We start from the raw sequence: 20,024 nt of genomic DNA on the forward strand, positions 1-20,024 counted from the left end.
CTTCCAGTTAGTGAAGACAGGGAGTTGAGAGTAGTTACATTCGGTCACTTAATAATTTGTTGAACATGCACTACATGCCAGGAACTGGGAGTGCATGGATAAAAGAAAATATTCCTGAGCCATTAAGGAATTTGGTCTAGTACGGAAGACAAATGTGGATCAAGAATTATATAAGAGCTATGTACTTGATTGTGTGAGGGCACAAGTGGGGAAAGTAAGCAACAATGATTGAATGGGTCAGAGAGGTTTCACAGGAAAAGAGACACTTGCACTGGGTCGAAGTGAACGGGGATTCTCTAGTCCAGGAGACGAGGTCATGGCCATGTAAACTAGGTTCAGGTGAAAATTCAAACTGGGTGGTTAGAAAAAGTATTTACAGAGTCTGTATAAAAAGGACCATAAAGCAACCAGGTATACTGGTGCCTGAAGTATATCAGATCGTTCAATCTGTGGAGGCCCAGAAGATAGCACAAGGGCAAAGGAGGAATTAAGACCGAACGCCTCTCTGGAGTGTAGGTCAGCAGGTGCCGGTGGGTGGTGGAGACATCTAGTGAAACACTCCAAAGGTAGCAGAGCGAGACACCGGTAAGCACGCTGAGGATCAAATAGCGTGTCGCGAATCCTCACTGCGGCTGGGAGACAAGAGAGCAACCGCTACCGCCAGGACCGAGCAGACCGCAAGAACGGAGCGAGACGCGTTGGACGACTCAGAACTGGGGCGTCTGACGGGTACGGTGGCCTAGTCGGGTTCCAGGGCCAAGTCACCACGACAGCTTGGACCACACAGCGCCCCAAGCGCCGGATTCCGCGAAAGCTCTCAGTCTCAGAGCCAGAGCGAAAGAAGGTAGCGACCAGCACGACTCCCACACGTCAGGGCCACTGGTATTTCCTGGAGAGGACCAGGACACCCCGCAGAAAGAGGCAGGGGCCAGCCTTGTAGTCACGCGAGACCCGCGAGACCCAAGAGGCCCCGCCCAAGGCCGGGTCTCCCTGGCCGGAAGTGAGTCTCATTGGTTCCGCCTCCGTTGTCAGTACCGCGAGATTTCGCGGAAGCCTCCCTCTTTCTTCTGGGCCGCCGACATGGTAGGTGCTTATTTTCGTGCTTCCCCGTTGTTGCTGGTTCAGGCCGCGAGCTGCACTCGCGTTGCACCCCAACCACCCACCCCTCACCTTAGCCCGGTCTCCCAGGCCGCGCATGGCAGGCCTCAGCTCAGGGTGCCCGGCAGGGGCCTGGGACCTTGGTGCCGCGTGTTCCGCTCGGAGTTTGGGTCTCTGAGACACGCGGGCCGGCGCGCTTGGGCGCCGCCCTGATGAGGCCGCTTGTCCCCAGGCCAGTTCGTAATATCAACTTTGCTGAATGTGCTGCAAAGCAGATCTTAATTCCCCAGGCCTACAGACGCCTCGCAGACGGGCAAGTTGGCCCCCTGCCACACCTACCTCCCTTTGGCCTTAATACCAAGCACCTTTTTTCATACAGCCATCCAGACTGAGAAAGACCCGGAAACTTCGGGGCCACGTGAGCCATGGCCACGGCCGCATTGGTAAGTGCCGGCGTCCCATCCCGGTCTGCTTTGAACTCCCTGTCGGGTCCTTAGCTAGCCAGGAAGTAGGTAGGGTAGAAGTGGGTTAGCTTTGTGTGGTCATTCGGATTAAGTTTGAATGTTAGCTGTTTTTTTCTTTTCCCTGTGAGAATTCTCACCAGTACTCCATTTTTAGGGAATTTCACATCATTTGGAGGAATGAATGAAAACTGGGGCAAAGTGTTGAATTGATTGAAGGCATGGAGCACTGTGGATAGTGCTGTGATGTGGAACACTGCATAGAGATGTTTCACCTGGAGTTTTGAAGGAATAGCAATGCTTAGAGAGGTATTGTAGACTGGGAACAAGATAAGTAGAGATGCAGAAATGTGGGGAAATGGTTTTGGGAGAAGAATTGAGGGGCTGGTGAGGGTATGTTAACTGTAACTTTGTATTCTTGCAGGCAAGCACCGGAAGCACCCAGGAGGCCGGGGTAATGCTGGTGGCATGCATCACCACAGGATCAACTTTGACAAATAGTGAGTGCCTCTTAGCTGTACTGTACTTTTCACTGGCACTGGCAGTCTGCATTTAGGGGCAGAGGGCTGCCCTAGAACACCTTTAACGGGAAGCAAGCCTCTTACCACTCAAAAGCCTTGTCTGTTCCTGGCTTTTACCTTTCACCAGGTTACCATTTGATGTGAACTGAGAACTTGTCATCGAGGCTAGAGTCACGCTTGGGTATCAGCTATTGCCTTGGTGTGCTAGAGTCCTCGAAGAGTAATTGCTGACCTTATTCACTGGCTGTGACCCTCATGGCATAGTCAGTCACCGGGTTAGTGACATGCATCAGATTAACCTGTATACCTGTTAGATTCACTTATTCCCCCAAATTTGCTTAGAAAACCTCTATTCTAAGAATGTGTTGATTTTCCATAAAATGCTGTCAAGTGAGCTGGAAGACCTTTAGTCTTGGCACTGCCTCTTACTTTCTAAGTGACTTCTGGTTCCATGAAATAAGGGTAGTTTTTTACTCCTGAACATCTTTGGAGGCTTTTCTTAAAGATTTGTTTTAATTCAGCAACGAATGGGGTACCTGCTATTTCACTATAATCCACCAGTGAACAATTTACACTATAACCGAGGGAGATGGACAGTGAGGATGGTAAATGTCACTAAAGGGAGATCATTAAAGTGATTGCCCGTCTCTTCCCAGTCATCCAGGTTACTTTGGAAAAGTTGGTATGAGGCATTACCACTTAAAAAGGAACCAGAGCTTCTGCCCAACTGTTAACCTTGATAAACTGTGGACCTTGGTCAGTGAGCAGACACGGGTAAATGCTGCCAAAAACAAGACCGGAGCTGCTCCTATCATTGATGTGGTGCGATCGGTGAGTGAATATTTGTTACCTTTATATGGTCCTTGCGTCTTAAAATTCTTCGTAATCTAATCTACTTGATCTCCTGCCTGGAATCCATACCCAGTTATCTACTAGACAGTTCCGCCTTTTTAAAAAAAAAAAAAATGTGTATTTTGAGAGCAAGAGATTACTTGCATGCAGGAGTGGGGAGCGGCAGAGAGAGAATTCTGATGCGAGTCTCAGTTCCACAAACTATGAGATCGTGACCTGAGCGGAAATAAAGAGTTGGACACTTAACCGACTAAGCCACCCAGGTGCCCTCAGACTGGTCCACCTTTTGATAGAATTGTCACAGCTAACTCACCAAAATTGAGCTCAATTGTGATTCAAGCAAAACATTGGAAGAATAATCATCTTTCCAGTCCCTCATTCATTCAAGTACTTGTATTTGTTCTTTCTTGACTGTTTTTCCAATCCATAATTTCATTCCCACTGTTGCCCTGATTTGTACAGGTTTGCATTTCTGGCCTGAGCTTTTGGTAGTATGTTAACTCAACTGGCTCTGGTCTGCTTACATGAGGCACAGCTCTTGAATCTTTATTCCCCTTACAGAATAAAGTCCTAATATGTTTGATTGTTATTGAAGGAGCTACATTATCTGAAGAGATTCCCACCCACACCCCAAGACACTGATGATGACAAAGGATTTTTGTATATCTTTTTGGAGCTCTGGGCGTAGTGTCAGCTCCCATGGGTGTGGAGGTATTCTAAATCTTAAGGGGGCTTTCAATTAAGTTTTAAATCCCTTTTCCCTGTGTAACATCACTTGAGCAATTTTCATGGTCAGGACTTCTTGGAATACTGCTGGGAATGTGGTTTTCCCTTTCTTTTTTTTTCTTTTTCTTTTTTTGTTGTTAATCAGCTAGTAATTGGAGAGGGGAGTTTGTGCTTTGCCTGAGGCTAGAGTCACATCCTGACACATCTCTTGTCCTGGTGTGCTAGAGTCCTCAGAGAGAATCCACTGGTCTTGATTCACTGGCGAGGGCATTCTATGCCCCCGGTAGTGCCCAGATCAGAAACATGCCCTCCCAGTTCCTAGATGGAGCACATTGGCAGACATCTTTCTTTATACGCATCAGGGAGTTGGTACCTGCAATGGTGTGTGTTATAAACTCTTTTTTTTTTTCTTTTTCCCAATCTCTCCAGGGCTACTACAAAGTATTGGGAAAGGGAAAGCTCCCCAAACAGCCGGTCATCGTGAAGGCCAAATTCTTCAGTAGAAGAGCTGAGGAGAAGATTAAGGGTGTGGGGGGAGCCTGTGTCCTGGTAGCCTGAAGCCACATGGAGAGAGGTTCATTAAATACTAACAACTGCTTTTCTCTTCTGGTCTGGGTGTAAGTTCTTTAGCACCCCTGCCTCTCTTACCTGTACATTTGAAAGCCACGTAACAGATCCAGGAGTAAGGGTATGAGGGCCTGAGCTCCTTTGCCAACTCAGAAAATGTGCAAGAGATAGCACCAGTACTTAAAAGGACTTGGCCCATTACCTACCTTGAACATTTATAAAGTGAGAATATTTGTTGATAGCATATTTGTGTATCTTAAGAGTTGAAAGGCCTGTTTTGCATTGTATACTCTGAAAATACAGTGAGTGGGAGAATACCCTTAACTGTCATGCATGGCTCACAGGGGGGAGATTCGGGATTTTTGTGTGTGGAGGGTTTTGTTTTGTTTTGTTTTGAAGTAAGCTGTACACCCAGTGTGGGGGCTTAACTCATAACCCAGAGATCAAGTTGCATGCACTACTGACTGAGCCAGGCACCCGGAAAGAGGAAGACTCAGTTTGATAGGCACATTTTAAATAGTGAACAATGTGTTAGGATTGAAGCAATTGTGAAAGATGTAATTCCTGAAACTAAAGTTTTTCCTCCTTGGCTCCCTCATCTTGTACCACAGTGTTCTAGTCATAACCAAAATCTTGAGATGGGGCCTACCAATCTGAATGTTAAGTGCACCAGGGCTTTTACACATCAGAGTGGTTTGGAATCTAGAAAGCCTGTGTCCTTGTGCAGAGGAGTCGTAATGTTCAGAGAAATACATCATGAGATACTAATGATTCTGGTATGAAATGTACCTAGTATAGAATTGGGAAATCCTAAAAGCCAGAAGCTGGAATCAGGTGAGGATTTTGCAGACCCTCAAACATAAGGAAGCACAGGGGAGCAAACTTTGTGGATTTGGTTAAGAAAAGTGCCAGGAAGGCTTTCCTCCCTTGTACAAACAACTTTATCATTTGGATTTGCTTCTTTGTAATAGTCCTGATGGAGGAAGATAAAACCCGTGGGTTTTCCCATCGTGTACCTATAAAATGGAAGCTGAGGCCATCAGTTTAAACAGGTTATAGTTGATAAGAGTAATGTTTAATTGATTCCAAATAGACACTGAAGATCCAAAGATGTATAAATACAGTATTTTAAAAGATTGAGATGAAGTTTGAGATTGCAGTCCAAACCATAACAGCTGTGGTGGCTTAAGTTTAGTCCAGTTTTCTCATCTTTAAAATTGAGGATTGTGTGGATTAAGTAAAATGAAGGCTTTACTAAACCTTTTTGACAGGGAAGCAGACAAGAAAAGCCCCTTGGTCTGATTAAGTCAAGGCAAAATGATCAAAGCAGAGGAAAGAGCATACATGCTTACCAACTTGGAAAAGTTAAGCAAGTGTTAGGTGGGCAATAAGCATTCAAGGGAGAATGTAGTTAGGGAGTGGGCTACAGTGGGAGAACCAAGGAAATGGGAATGAGAAAACAAAGTAGGATTCACAAGACCCAATGGACAGGACTTGGTGATTGGGTGAATTGGGGTAGGGCTGACCAGCAAAATGGTTAGGCCTGGACAGGTTGGGTTTAGTGAAAGATAGATGAAAATTAGTTCCTTAATAGCCAGGGTCTTTCTTGGAAATTCATTATTTGTACCATGTAGCCTCACTGTCCATAAACAGGATGGGGTTGAGTGGGATAATACTCCTTCCAATCCTGTTGTAAATGGACACCCTGAACGGGAAAGTCCCTCAGCTATTTTAAGTCGAAGACAGTTGAGGTACCAGACCATGTACCTGGCCTGGGAAGGGCAGGGTCAATTGCCTGGTTCATTTACTCAAGCATCTACAACTAACAAGTTGGCAGACGCTTTGATTTTTTTTTTTTGCAGGTGTTAATGCCAAGGAAGCTAAGTGACCAATGAAAAGCCATACGTTCATGTTCCAAGCAGACCTATAGTGACCATTTGGCTCATTTGATGGGACCAAATGCAAACATTACGCTGTGACTTTGTTTCAGTTGAGTGCAAGGTACCACTGCTTAGATTAACAATGGTCCACGCGGAGGTAACAAAATGTTGAAACTGCCAAGCTTTGAGCCTGCCCTGTAGGCACAAAGGCCCCTACTGCTAGGTCTCTAGTAGCTGATATATGTATATAGAGTTAACGCCCTCCCATACATGGGGAACAGCATTTTGTCAGGTACCCCTGTAACTCCCATTTCCTTAAACCATTCGTTTACCTATTCAAATTGTGAAAAACAGTGTTACCAAGCACATAAGGTTAACAGCTAAATTTTCCGTAAGCTTGAATTGCCAAGGAGATAACTTACGGCCTAAGGTACGTGTGCTTTAAATTTTTTTTTTTTTCATTTTTTTTTTCAACGTTTTTATTTATTTTTGGGACAGAGAGAGACAGAGCATGAACGGGGGAGGGGCAGAGAGAGAGGGAGACACAGAATCCGAAACAGGCTCCAGGCTCCAAGCCATCAGCCAAGAGCCTGACGCGGGGCTCGAGCTCACAGACCGTGAGATCGTGACCTGGCTGAAGTCGGACGCTTAACCGACTGCGCCACCCAGGCGCCCCTAAATATATTTTTATTCAAACCTCGAGGCTGTAGCTATAACAAGCTTTGTTGGCAATAACGGCCACATAATTGCAAAATGGGACCCCGTTATCAAAATCTGCTAAAAAAAAAATTGTTTTAAATTCAAATAACGTGCCTTCTGGCTGGGTAGGCTCAGCGTCTACATCCGCCTCCACTGGAAGGGAGGCTACGGGGATGACAGCCAGAGACCTGCAGAGGCTGGCACTCCGTGCCTGCCCTCGCTGGCGTACACCGCCCTACCTTGGCGATGCAGTCATTCAACACCCACGTTAGGTAGCTCTATCCCGTCAGCCCCTGAGAACTACTACCGGAGTGTGTGAAGTTTTGGTTCCGGGGTCACATTGACCTTTACCACTCCTACGGCCAGAAGCCCTTTCGGCGTCTGCTCAGTTTCAGTGCTCAGCCAGTTCCGGCAGGTGGCGTGGGCGGGCCGCGCTGCGTCGCGCGGCCAGGAGACTTTCCCCTGCAAGGCCGGGGTGGGGGAGTTAAATACCGGCCCGCTCCCGGGGGGGGGGGGCCCTCCACGGGGGAGGAGGGGCCCAGCTAACCTCACAGCGCTTTAGATCCTGCTTCGGCCTCACTTGCGTTAACATGGCCTTTATACACGTTAGAAGGGGAATTTCCAACCTTCTCAGAATTAGTTTCAGTTTTCAAAAAGATGAGCGCCGGCTATGTTCAAGTTATTTTGGGTACCTGCTTGTACACACGCGGGAATATTCTGGAAGAACATAAAACTGAGCCGGCATTTCCTCATGAACTTTGGGAGAGATGTATGTTTCGGTAGTTTGAGTTTCTTGCTTAGCCAAATAAATGCATATTATTTTCATATTAAAAGGCAATATAAGTGGACAGAAAATAATTTGAAAGCTACCAATAGCTTGCCAGTACTGAAAAGTAGTATTTTCTCTTAGTCTAGAGTTTTCATGACCTTTTATGTGATACCCACCACCACCTGCATAGGCAAATAAACCTAAGATGTTTTGTAATGCATACCACCACATTATCTGGCTCAAGAAAATTTTGTGTATCATCCTTAAAAGTGTTAAAGCATTCATTATGCTTCATTCTGGCTCTTTGTTTTACTTTTATTCCCACTTTAAGTTTTTTTTAAAAAAAAATAGTTTATGTATCTTTATAAATAAGTCATTTTGGGTACAAGGTAAGTTACAAGTCTACATGGGAAATAAAGGGTATTATTTTTAACAAAAATATAACTGAGCTGTGATTATAATCAGAGTGATTTTCTTAGGTCTCTAATTTCACACACCATTCGATGTGAGCCAGAGTTGGAATAAAACTGTTTTCCAGGGGCACTCCTTCAAAATACTGCCCTTAACCCCACACTCCTCCTCATTTTTGACACTACTGCTTACAGAGCATGGTTACTTAGTAAAGAAAGAGAGAGAGAGAGAGAGAAAATAAGCATTTAAAGATATAATGGGGCAGCCTGCCCTGCTCTACCATACTGATTGAGGAGAAAACCCTGGACCTTTTTAAACTCCAGAATAGAGGGCTGACACTCCACAGATATTGGGGCTTCTGGTAAAGGAGACAGCACTGTATTACCCCTGAGCAACGGACCCAGGATTGTCAGAAAGGCACTATTTAAGGACATTTGTTCTCAATGGTGGCAATACCATCCTTTAGGGGCTGCAATTTGGAAATAAATGGGGAGGGAAGTTTTTGTCACAGGGAGGGGAAGCAACCAAGCATGGTGCTAAATGTCCTGCCATGTATGGGGTTGATTCCAAACAACAAAGAAAATTTTAGTTTAGATCATTTTACACGTAATAAAAAAACTTTTTTTGTTCCAGTTCATATACTTTTCAGCTTTCCAGGATTCCAAATGCTGTTTAAGTCAATGGAAGTTCGTACTGGGTTTTCTTCAGAATACTACCAAAAGTTGTTCAACTCTCTTAGTACGTACTCAGTAGAATCTGAGTTACTAATACAAAACACTTTTCTCTGTCTGCATGTGTAGCTACTGTGTTCACAGTAACTCTATGTATAGGTGTGAGCATCTGACCTCAGTGTGTCTTCTAAGTGTATCTGTGCCCAAGCATTTACATATTTAAATACATGTTAAAACAAAATACTTTTATTTATCCCTATTTATATTAAAGTTAAGATGTGTTTAGGTAGGTTATATTATCTATGAATTTCATTTCAAGATAGTAAAGGGTAGAGTTAAGAGTATTTGCTATAGAAAAGTAGTGTTGAATGGTGATAGGGTTGAGAACCATCTGTTTAGGGGTCAAGAGACCATGTGAAACAGAGCTTGGAAAGAAGTCCTGACCACTTCTTGGGGAGCCTGGGTGGCTCAGTCAGTTGAGTGTCCGACTTCGGCTCAGGTCATGATCTCACAGTTCATGAGTTCGAGCCCCGTGTCGGGCTCTGTGCTGACAGCTCGGAGCCTGGGGCCTGCTTCCGATTCTGTGTCTCCCCCTCTCTCTGCCCCTCCCCTGCTCATGCTCTGTCTCTCTCTCTCTCAAAAATAAATAAACATTAAAAAAAGATTTTTTTTTTTAAAAGAAGGTCTGACCACTTTTTGTCAACCCCACACCAGATCCCCTGGTCACACCCTCCTCTACATTCCCCCCAGAAATTTCTGTGTCTTGCCCATAATACTCATCATATGGACCTTTGCAGCCCAACCAGAGGCATCATGTGCCAGTACTGATTATCTGAATTAGGATGAGAACTGTGGCCATTGTAGGAGGAAGGAATCCTTTGGGTTAATCTTACGTATCTTAAGATTTTAAAGATATATAACAGTTTCAAATTTTCTAAAAAAAAGCATTTATACCTATATATCATGTGATCTGATCACGTCTTGAGGGTTCTTTGAAATCACGTTAAAAAAGAGGAAATAAGAGAAGGAAAGAAGGAGCACCTTTTGGAAATTATTATATTGTTAAAGAATCCACTTCTATGACTATCATGAAGCCAAGGACGGTAACTACACTGGACTCTGGACTTTATGGTTATAAGCAGTTTTCTCTCTATACCTGGAAGATGCCAAAGCCAACTATACAGTAGGCTTTTTCAGAGAAGACAACTTTGTCTTCCTAGAAGACAAACCCGCTACTTTGCTTTATGAGGCAGTTAGCAACCTCAAGCCACAGACAGGTTGGGACCTGCGCAGACATCAGTGGAAACAGGGAGAAGGGAAGGGACTCAGGATAGGGTTTTATCTCCTGTTTAAGTAGGCCAGGGTGGAAGGAGAGAAAAGCTCTACTCCTTGGTTCAAATCCTGCCAGACCCAAACCAAATTCCAGTGAAAAGAATTCCAGCTGAATGCCTCATCTTGGCAATTTTCAAGGTCTCTACTCTGCGAAAGCGTTGGGTGGGTGGAAAGCCTAAGCCACCTATATTTCCCACCCTGTTTCTCTTCTTGCTTTTCCATGAAATGTAGCAGAACTTTCTGCATGCAAACCTCGGGTTCCAACAGGAAAAACTAGTCACAGAATGACAGAAGAGCTGTAGGCAACAGACATGAGCTATGAGCAAGCCTGGGTTGGCTTTTGCTGAGTTTCACCCCACCAATATCAGGATACTCAATCATATCTTAAGGGCTTCATACTAAATAGGAAAATGTTAAGATTCACCTAACAGTGGGGCCAAAAGCACTGAGCATTCTTTGCATCAGTGGGAACATGTACAGAGAGTCTGAACAGTTGGGTTACTGAAGAGGAAAGGTGAACAAGAACGATGACTAGGTATCTTCTAAGACCAGTCACACAGTTCAAGCTAGAGAACTTGATTTCAGGGGAGGTAAGTGACTCACACTAAAGCTAAACTCTTAATGAGGTACTCAACTCCCTACATGATGGTGTTTCATTCCTGATTGGCCTATCTCAGCCCTTCCCCCAGGAGAGAGAACTCTAGATAATGAATAAAGCCAAGGAACACATAGGGCTCCGGGCCCAAACAACTGTACACTGTTTATTGAGAACACCCGTAGATGGTGGGAAGGAGGGATGCCCTGTACCGCATCATGGCCACCACGGACTGGGAGCTGGGCCCAGAGATCACTGGCACAGCTGGGGGGTGGAGGGGTGGGCTTCCCATGACTCACTGACCATCACAAAGGTAGGAGGAACAAGAGAAGGCCAGACCTGAGAGCCTGGTACCATACTGCAAATGGGGATTGATTGGACTTTGCCTTTCAAAAACAGAGGGTCAGGGGAGGGGACTACTAGAAAAAAATAGAAACTCTAAGATTAAAAAAAAAAAAAAAAAAAGTCCTGTACAGAACAAGACAGCATCTGCACTCCAGGGCCCAAGACTGGCAGCAGGGACCTCAGGCAGGCAGGCCAGGAGCCTCCAGGGAAAGATCAGTGGTTCGGCTGAGACAGTCAGCTGCACATAATTGGCTAGTCACCAGCACCCAGCCCCTTGGGAATATACAAATATTTACCAGATTCTCTTTGCTTGTTACAAAAAGAGATAAGAAAGCTTACAGCAGATTATTTACAAACAGTATCCTGGGATATCGTGAAGGCAGAGGTGGGCTGGCTTGGAAGGTGGGGTCTGTGGGGGCAGAGCAGCCACAGTTGGCCCAGAGGGTCCCAAGCTGGCCCCCTCCACAGGCTCCAGGCTCTGCAAGGCACTGGACTCTTACTGGGAAAGGGGCTTAATTCTTCTTGTGGAGGAACTTCATTTTGTTGCCTGTGGGTCAGAGAGGGCAAGAGTGAGAATGTTTCATTATCAATTCTTCCAATAGCCCTAACCCTCCCTCTCAGTGGGAGACAGGATTAGAAAGACTGGACTTCAGCTGTGACAGATCTGATTCAGGGCATTGAAAATATGCTAGAGCTCTAATTAGGGCACTGGCATCAATCCCTGTGGGGCTATATGGGCAAGCTATTTAGCTTCTTTGGCCCCAATTTCCCTTTAAACTGAGACATTCTATGATTCCATGATTTAATTGGCTGAGCTCTTTCAAGGGAGTGGAGGTTTTCAGAGAAGGACACTCTAGCACCTCGACTTCTGTAGACTCCTTTATGGCCTAGAGAAAAGCTCCCTGCCCCTAACATCCTCATATTCAGTCAGGAAGGAGTACACTGAAAAAGACCTGATTTATGTAGGGATCTGTGGTTTCTCCTGGTTCTGCAGTTTGGTAAATGTGGTAAATGGTCTTGGAGCACTGGGCTGGGAACCTCTTCGCCAGGGGATCTCTTACTGTTCGGTCTACAGCCCCAGTATAAATATCCAATGATGGTACTGGTTTAGAGAAGTTTGGACACAGCCTTCTTGCTGAACACCCATCTCATCAGTGACCATGCTTCTTACCCAAACCTCGGAGAAACTTATTCATCCCACTCTGTTCAGTGTCTGGGAGTTCCTCTAAATACTGCTCCACTCGCTGCTCAAAGAGGCCTGGGAAAGAGGAGGAACAGGGAAGAGAACAGTCATTTCAGGGAGGAAAGGGGAGGCCTATTGGAGGGGATCATGGGCACAGATCCCCAAAACGGAGAAACTGAAGATCTGCAATTATAATTTATGGCAGCATCTTGTTAGAATTCAGACTGTTTCATTGGAACTATAATTAATGACATCTCACTGTGTTCACTGCTGAAGCAAGAAGCCCTCAGTACGTTGGCTCCCAGTGCACATCCCTGGCCCTGAACTGTATTCCATAAGGCAAAGATGCCATTCCTGATTTCAGAACTGGGCACCTTCTCTAGTTCCTCTTAAATCACTCTACTATGTTGTTCCAAAAGATTTGTTAGACTAAATGGGCAGTAGTAGTGGATAGAAGAAATAACAACCCTGAGGTTAGACAGAAAGATCTTGATGAGATTTTATAAAAAAGGTCCTACAGTGAGCTGAGCCTCTGAACGGCGGCTGCCACCAACCTCAGACAGAAAGCTAGCTCAATCTTCTTCAAGGGCTTTTCCAACCTGTGATTCTCAGAACCCCCGAAATTGCTCAGTCTTGTCTTTTTCTCTGAATAAGAAAGGCATCTGAGGAGGGGATGGGCAACCAATGGCATGCTACTCTTGGGTAGAGAGGAGTCCTACTCTCTAACCACGTGGCTCCAGCCTGCGCACAGTCTTGTACACTGTCTTGTACACCTCTTGTACACCTCTCAGACAGGAGCAGAAGAGAGCTCCCTTGGCAGTTTCTATGAGAAGAAAGGAATGTTAGGAGGACTGGCCCTCACTGATGATACCGAAGAGTTTCCATCACAGTACCTAACTATTCAGCCCTGTAGTAGCAGAAAATGTAGAGGAGAGGGCCCATAGCCCCCAACCCCAAGCTCTTCTGGCCTTACCCTTTGCACGACACTTTCTTAGCTCCCTGTCTTGGATGAAGCCAGCAAACATCTGAGACTCCATAAAAACCTCCAGAAAACGGCGGATGCTCTTGGAGGCCACAGACTTGCGGAAGGCTTCTCGCTGAAAGGCCCTCTCCCCCTTCTCACTCTGGGTCAGGAAGAGGGAGTAGTGCCCAACAGTCTCCACAAAGAACCGGATAAACACCTCTGACACCAGCCCATTGAGGGTATTACATTCTGGAAGAGAAAAGATAATCTTTGAGGTTCAGGTCAAGAATCTGTAATCTCCAACCTGCAACCCCACCCTCCAGCTGGTTTTGTCTCCCTCTCTCCCAAGAGAACTTCCAGCCAGAACCACTTATCTGTTTTTGAAACCTTATCTCTTGTGCTCCTGGCCTTGTAACTAGCCCCTGAGCTGGAAGATCAGAAATGATTGTCTGAACATGGAAGTTGGCAAATATTCACAAGTGAATGAGAGTGGAAATCAGAGACCAGAGGATCACTTTCCCCACACTCCTCACCCTTGGTGGTTTTCCTGGCTTCACAAGAAAAGGAAGTTACCTCCGTCTCCTGCAGGGGCTCAACGCAAGGCCCCAGAGGGAGGAATAACTAGTTTTCTGTCAGCAAAAAGAGTCCTGTGGTTGCCACATGTCTTTGGGTTTTCCTTCTCAAACCTCCTGAGGTAGAGAAGAATTAGAGGGAAGAGGGTAGCTTTATAGCCTGGGCCTCGCTAGAAGCGCCCCCAGTGTTGTTTATGTTTCTTTGACAAGACACCACAATACTTCTCTCCCCTTAGTCCCATTATTCCCTGAGCCCACTGGTAGTGGGGCTAGAGATTTCTAGGCTAGACTGAGACCAAGGTCCTATAGCTGAAGCCTCATCAACCAGAAGGGTCTGGTGTGTACAAACAGGGTCCCAGTACCATGAAGCCCAGACCCAGAGCAGAGGGAGTCTGGGGGCAGAGCTGATCCTGCCCAGGGCAAGCCTCACTCACCATCATCAGAGTCACTGTCAGAGTCCTGGGAGATCAGTTCGTTCTTCCTCTCTAGAGCCTGCTCCAGAGCCGCCTGTAACTTCCTCGGTAACAGCGTGTCCTCATCATCCATCTATAGGAGAAGGAAAACACACAGTGATCATAATCACATCTGACACTGGCTGAGCACTTACTATATGCTAGGCCCTGTGTGAAGAACTTAAATATATAATTTTATTCATTCCTCCCAATAAACCTGATGCTGTTATCAACCTCATTTTATAATGAGAAGCTGAGCACAAAGAGAGGTTAAGAAACTTGTCCAAGGTCACACAGGTAAAAAGTGGTACAGTTGGTGGCATTCACTGGCCACAGGTAAAAAGTGGTACAGTTGGTGGCATTCACAGGACCAGTCAGGGGTTCCTCGCCCAGCACCCTGATCTCTAGTTCCAAAGTGGGAAGCAGAGCTGGTTCAGGGCAGGGAAACTGTGGCCCGGCCTGTGTCTCAGTTATAAGGCTAGGCTGTCCTTCCTGTTTCTGCAGTCTGGTTCCATGTCTGTCTGGACCTTGATGCCTGTACCCAGGAGTCACAGCTGTCAGTGGTGTGTAACATACTGTACATTCCCAGGGGGTACATTGTGGGCTATGCTCCTTAGTGGAGAGCCAGACTAGCAAAGGCTTTTTTTTTTTTAAAGTTTTTTTTTTTTTCAACGTTTATTTATTTTTGGGACAGAGAGAGACAGAGCATGAACGGGGGAAGGGCAGAGAGAGAGGGAGATACAGAATCAGAAACAGGCTCCAGGCTCTGAGCCATCAGCCCAGAGCCCGACACGGGGCTCGAACTCACAAACCGCAAGATCGTGACCTGGCTGAAGTCGGACGCTTAACCGACTGCGCCACCCAGGCGCCCCTAGCAAAGGCTTTTTGAAGTTGACACGATGACTGCAAACCTTGACATTCCCTGGCATTTTCGGAGGCCTGGCCAAGACCATGCAGCTCAAAACTGGCAGAGCCAGAGCTCAAGTGTTTGGACTTCCAGGCCATGCTCTCCACACACCTACACTCCCGTCACACTGGATAATCCCAACCAGAAATGCAGATCCTGTTGGGGTCAAGACTTCTCAGATCAGCCTCTCCCCGCCTTTGTCTATTCTGTGAATATGGAACCCAGAGAGCTCAACAAAGAGGCTACGAAAGTTAAGCAATGTGTGTAACAGTGCTGGGTGTTCTCCAGCCTGCATCAAACAAGCACCCACCCAGGGCAGGCCACATTCTGTGGTGTCCCGCTCTTACCTGTCGGATGAATCGGTCAGATCCCAGATTCACCATCAGTGCCTAAGAGAAAGAGTCATTAGTGGCAGTGATGCAAGGTGTGAGTCCCTGCAATGCCCTCCCCAGGCCTCCAGACCTCCTGGACTCCCAGAGTCAGACAATAGGAATAACTCCAGTCAGGGACAGACCACCCAGGGAGAAAGGATAAGAGCTGGGTAGAGAGGCCCAGAAGCCACAAGTGAGAAGATCCCAGTGGTCTTTCTCCCTTTTTTCCCCCCTCCCCCCTCCGCCCCTCCCTTCTGGGCGTTTCTGTTCCTTCTGTCCCTTCCTTCCTCCCCTCCTTGCCCAGCTGGCTCCCCAGGTGGCCCACCTCCTCCACAGGCAGCTCCTTTAGTTTGGGGAGGGAACTGGAGAGCAGGCCAACCAGGAAGGGTGTGGGACAGCAGACGATGTCAATCATGGAGGCCGGAAGGACAGGAATGAAGGTGTGCTGCCAGGAGAAGGGGTAGAGCAAGGCCACCACAGCATGGGAGCAGCTGGAGAGGGTACTGGTAGACAGACAGAGACAAAGCACCTGAACCCAGGCCCAGCAACTTCAGTGAAGGGGAATTAGAGCCTGCTATGGGTTCAAAACATCCTTTTATAGGTTAAACCTCCCAGTGCAACAAAAGTGCTAATGGAGTTCAGGTCTGGGTCTGCCCCTGCAGGCTGGTGAAGACCCCACATTCCCACCACTCAGGGCCTCAAGGGCACTGGTACCGCCCTCTGTGGGACTCTACCTAGGAACAGTGATTAAGGTATAGCAACACTTGAACACACAAAGGACTCACCTACATACCCCAAGGGCCACACTAACGTACAGATAGGCCTAACTTAGAGAGGGAGTATCAGCTCAAGCCAGGGAGTATGAGGATAAGGCAAGCAAGAGTTGATCACAAATTCATAATGTGGAAGAACTAGAAAGCCCTCATAGGTCATCTTATCAATTCCACATTTTACAGCTGGGGCCACGGATATGAAGGGTCGGTTTCATAAGTGGCCGACCTAGGACACAACCAGTTGTCCCATCTCCCAGTCCAGTGTTACTTGACTACTCTGCCCTCTATCCTAACCCCCCTCTCCCTAATTGCAAAAAGTGGTCTGACTGAGGACCCCTGACTGAGGTGAGGCACCTGGCACCATTCCACCAAGCTGAGAAAAGTGTCCGCTCCCACCTTTCCTCACCTAACGTCTCAGTGGGGCCATCCCTCTCTCAGCCTAGAAGGGGCTCCAGGCCTCTAGACCCAGCAGCACTACAGGGCCGGCTATCAGAGCAGAATGACCAGTGCAAGACAGGGAGGAAGAGCTGTAGGGTGCTAGCTAGAAGGAAGTGTATACTCCCCACGTGAAGGGCCGGTGTGGGGCACTGGTAAACACAGGAGATCCACCCGGCTTGAACAACCCATCTGTTGGGAGGAAAATCAAAGGCTCTCCCCTAGGGACCATATTACAGATGAGAAGGCAGAAGCCTGCAGTCAAGTTCAGTCTTAAACCTGACTTTCCCACTCTGACCCGCTGCCTCTATTGGTCCCACCTATTAGCCATAATAGACTCTACTTGATCAGATCCAGCAGGGATTCTCTCCCTTTCCTAATGCCCCACCAGTAGGAGAACACGGTTCAATCCATGACAGAAGCAAACCCCCTCTTACAGAAGGATCTTTGGATGTTCACAAGTATTTTGTCACCCAGTGCCTTGTCTGGCTCTCCTGCCACCCTATGGACACCTAAAATAGTGCTGGGCCTTGAGGAAGAGACCCAGGTGTCCTGACTCTGACAGCCCTTCCCTTGGGGACAACAGCTCCCCACATGGTGAGGAGAGCCATCCAGAAAAGATGTAGAAAAGGGCTGTCTCAGGGTGGAGGGACACACTGATCTCCACAATCCCCTCCAATGAGCCTGGGTCTTTGGAGGCAGAAGGTTTTATATAACCCCTAGGGCTGATCACTGCAGAACCTGTGTATATACATAGTGCATCCCTCCCATATACTCAGACATAAAACTAGACCAGAGGGATAAAGGATCTGTGGAAAACCTAAAATGTGAGCAATGGAACATGAGCTGGCTGGACTTACTGAGCCCTGACCCACTTCAGGCCTGCATGCCATCGCTGGACTGCCTACCCTGCCCCTCTCCAGTCACAGGCAGACCCTGTGCATGATAGACATCTTTTCTAAGATCCAAGAGTGGCAGAACTTGAATGCTGAGCCAGGCAAAGAACAGAGCCTTGGGGTACTTTCCTTCCAGAATGGTGCAGGAATATGCTCAGAGGCAGGGGCAGCCACAGAAAACAACAGCTCTATTCAGAGCCCTAGTGGAGCTGGGCTATGGGTGGGGGTGGCAAAGATGAGGCCCTGCCCTGAGTGAGGGAATGGAACCTTCAGGAAAAGAAACCTCAGGGTCCAGCCTTCATTAGGGACACCAAGCTCTGGCCAGAGCAGAACCTCACAGCTGGGAAGCCAGTGGCTTTGCTGATGGATAGTGAACCAGGGGGCAGAGAGGTAGCAGATAGGGGCCCCATGGAGCTGCTGTACTTGGCTAGTTCCAGCTGCTGGGCTTGGTCCCTTCCTGAGGACCTGATGGGCCCACAAGATACAAAGAGCTGTGGGATAAAGAAACACTGAGACTGGGCAGGAAGTGAGGGGCTGTTTTCATTTCTAAGGCTGGCCTTCTCTGGAAAAGTCAGCAGCCCTGGCATTTCCTCCTCTTCCTTCTCCTGGGCCAAGGGTGGGCCTGGCTTCCTGCCCCAGTGCCCTGTGAGGGCATTTAGGGGCCCCTTTCCCCAGCTCTCCTCAGTAGCCCCTCACACAGACAGAAAGACCCCAGGGAGCCTGGGCCTACTGAGGACCAACCAGAAAGAGGATTTTCCTTTTCTCCCCCTCCTATTAGCACCTGGCACGTGGTATGGCACAAAGCAGGTAGGTTAACAAATGTCCAAATGACTGAATTAATTCTACCCATCTAAAGAAACCACTTCTTCCTGTGATGGATTCTTTGACCAAAAAAATACACAATGTGTTGCCAAGATCTCATCCTTTTCCTGCCTGTCCACTCCCCACACATACTCTATGGTTTAAATATTTGTGCCCAAAATTCCAATGCTGAAATCCAAAACCCAAATATGATAGTGTTAGGAGGTGGGGCCTTTGGGAGGTACTCAGGTCATGAGGGTGGGGCCCTCATGAATGGGATGCATGTCTTTATAAAACAGACCCATAGAGCTCCCTCGCCCCTTCCACCACATGAGGACACAGTGAGAAGGCACGAGCTGTGAACCAAGAAGCAGGCCCTCACCAGAACACAACCGCGTTGGTGCCCTGATCTTGGATGCCCAGCCTTTAGAACTGAGAAATACATTTCTGTTGTTTACAAGCTACTCAGTCTGGTATTTTGTCACAGCAGCTTGAATGGACTGAGACATTTTCTTTTAAATCCTGACTGCCTAGAAGAGTTCAGCTCCTTCCACAACACCCCTCCCATGGCCACAACCAGATCTTGGCATCTAGAACTTCTCTACCTGTAAAATCATAAATGTCAACATTTCTGACCAAGACCTATGATCTAACCAGCTCTTTTCTTACTCACCCTAAACCAGCTGCCCTGCCTCACAGGCACCTCCTGTCTCTGGACATTTTTTCCCTTTCCTAGTTTGACTAGACAACCTTCCTGCAACCAGTCTCCTCCCCAGCACCCTCAGTGCCTCACCTTGTCCTTCTCCACAAATCCCCAAGTGCCTGGCCCTGAGTCATGCCAATCAATTGTCCTCTGCAGGTGATGCCCTAACTGGTTCCTCCCTGGGGGGCTCAGCATTACTCCTCCTACCTTTAGTCAGTGCCCTTGGCCCTTCCTCACAGTGGTTCTGCCTAGAATTCATACCTCTCCTCAAACTCAGCATCCCACAGAGATGGCCTTGCCTGCCCTTTCAGAGGAAGTGCAGCCATCAGCCAGAAATCTCCTTACTCTACCTTTCTCCATAAAATGTATCTGTATCTGCACACTTGGCTGGGGCAAAAGAACAAATGTCCCACCTCTTCCCTCAGGCCAAGTCCTCCCTTGGGTTCTCAATCCTACCACACCAATACCACAGTAGCTGGCATATACCAGGGCTCGTAAATACATGTCAGATTAATTAGTGGATGTGCCTTCCCCCTCTTCTTCCCCTTACCCTGCTGGGCCCTACCTGAGCTTATCTGCCACAAAAATGACCCGACGCTCCAGCAGCAGCGATGCAAAGATTCGGATGAGCTGGCGCACACTGAGACAGGTAAAGAGGCACTCAAAGTCCACATGCTCCAGCCGGGAGTCCATGGGCCGCCGCAGCTCTAACACCTGCAGGAGAGCAAGGGGGAAAGTGGGTCTAGGCAGGCCAGGTGGGTGTCACACCGGGTCCTATACAAAGTGACAGGCTGGAGGTTTCTCTCCCCACCTTCCCTTTTCCAGGTCTCTAATCTACCCCACCATGCAGTAAGACCCAGTCTCTGTCTCCTCTCAGACCACAGTACTTAGACACCTATCCTCTGAGCACTGGGGCAAACTGGATGATGAAGGAGGCTCCAGAAGGAAGGAGTTGATGGGCCATCCATCAGGCTCTCAGGAAAAGGAGGAGAGGTGACTATTCTTACAGATAAGGAGAATGAGGGGACCACACAGCTTTA

At 47.5% G+C, this 20,024-nt stretch overlaps 2 protein-coding genes and 2 non-coding genes across 13 annotated transcripts in view; 3 read left to right on the forward strand and 1 right to left on the reverse strand.

Moving 5' to 3' along the window:
- Positions 1-772: 772 nt before the first annotated feature.
- Positions 773-4,260, forward strand: RPL27A (ribosomal protein L27a). Its single transcript, XM_047877925.1, has 5 exons — positions 773-1,083; positions 1,478-1,541; positions 1,984-2,059; positions 2,737-2,911; positions 4,088-4,260. Exons 1-5 carry the CDS (start codon positions 1,081-1,083, stop codon positions 4,214-4,216), a joined length of 447 nt encoding a protein of 148 aa, XP_047733881.1. The 5' UTR covers positions 773-1,080; the 3' UTR covers positions 4,217-4,260.
- Positions 2,239-2,368, forward strand: LOC125147287 (small nucleolar RNA SNORA3/SNORA45 family). The gene has a single exon (XR_007145115.1). It is a non-coding gene; the product is annotated as a small nucleolar RNA SNORA3/SNORA45 family (small nucleolar RNA).
- Positions 3,835-3,965, forward strand: LOC125147286 (small nucleolar RNA SNORA3/SNORA45 family). The gene has a single exon (XR_007145114.1). It is a non-coding gene; the product is annotated as a small nucleolar RNA SNORA3/SNORA45 family (small nucleolar RNA).
- A 6,462-nt stretch (positions 4,261-10,722) lies between the features above and the next one.
- Positions 10,723-20,024, reverse strand: part of DENND2B (DENN domain containing 2B) — a 180,614-nt gene continuing 171,312 nt past the window's right edge. For all 10 annotated transcript variants that reach the window (XM_047877910.1, XM_047877911.1, XM_047877907.1 and 7 more), the window contains 7 exons: positions 19,550-19,698; positions 15,702-15,879; positions 15,353-15,394; positions 14,081-14,192; positions 13,084-13,323; positions 12,099-12,185; positions 10,723-11,474 (listed from right to left, as the gene is read on the reverse strand). In XM_047877910.1, the coding sequence (XP_047733866.1) occupies positions 11,440-11,474; positions 12,099-12,185; positions 13,084-13,323; positions 14,081-14,192; positions 15,353-15,394; positions 15,702-15,879; positions 19,550-19,698 (843 nt within the window). In that variant the 3' untranslated portion in view covers positions 10,723-11,439. The remainder of the gene's footprint in view (positions 11,475-12,098; positions 12,186-13,083; positions 13,324-14,080; positions 14,193-15,352; positions 15,395-15,701; positions 15,880-19,549; positions 19,699-20,024) is intronic.

The sequence above is a fragment of the Prionailurus viverrinus genome, chromosome D1, assembly GCF_022837055.1.
Source record: "Prionailurus viverrinus isolate Anna chromosome D1, UM_Priviv_1.0, whole genome shotgun sequence".
Lineage (NCBI taxonomy): Eukaryota > Metazoa > Chordata > Mammalia > Carnivora > Felidae > Prionailurus > Prionailurus viverrinus.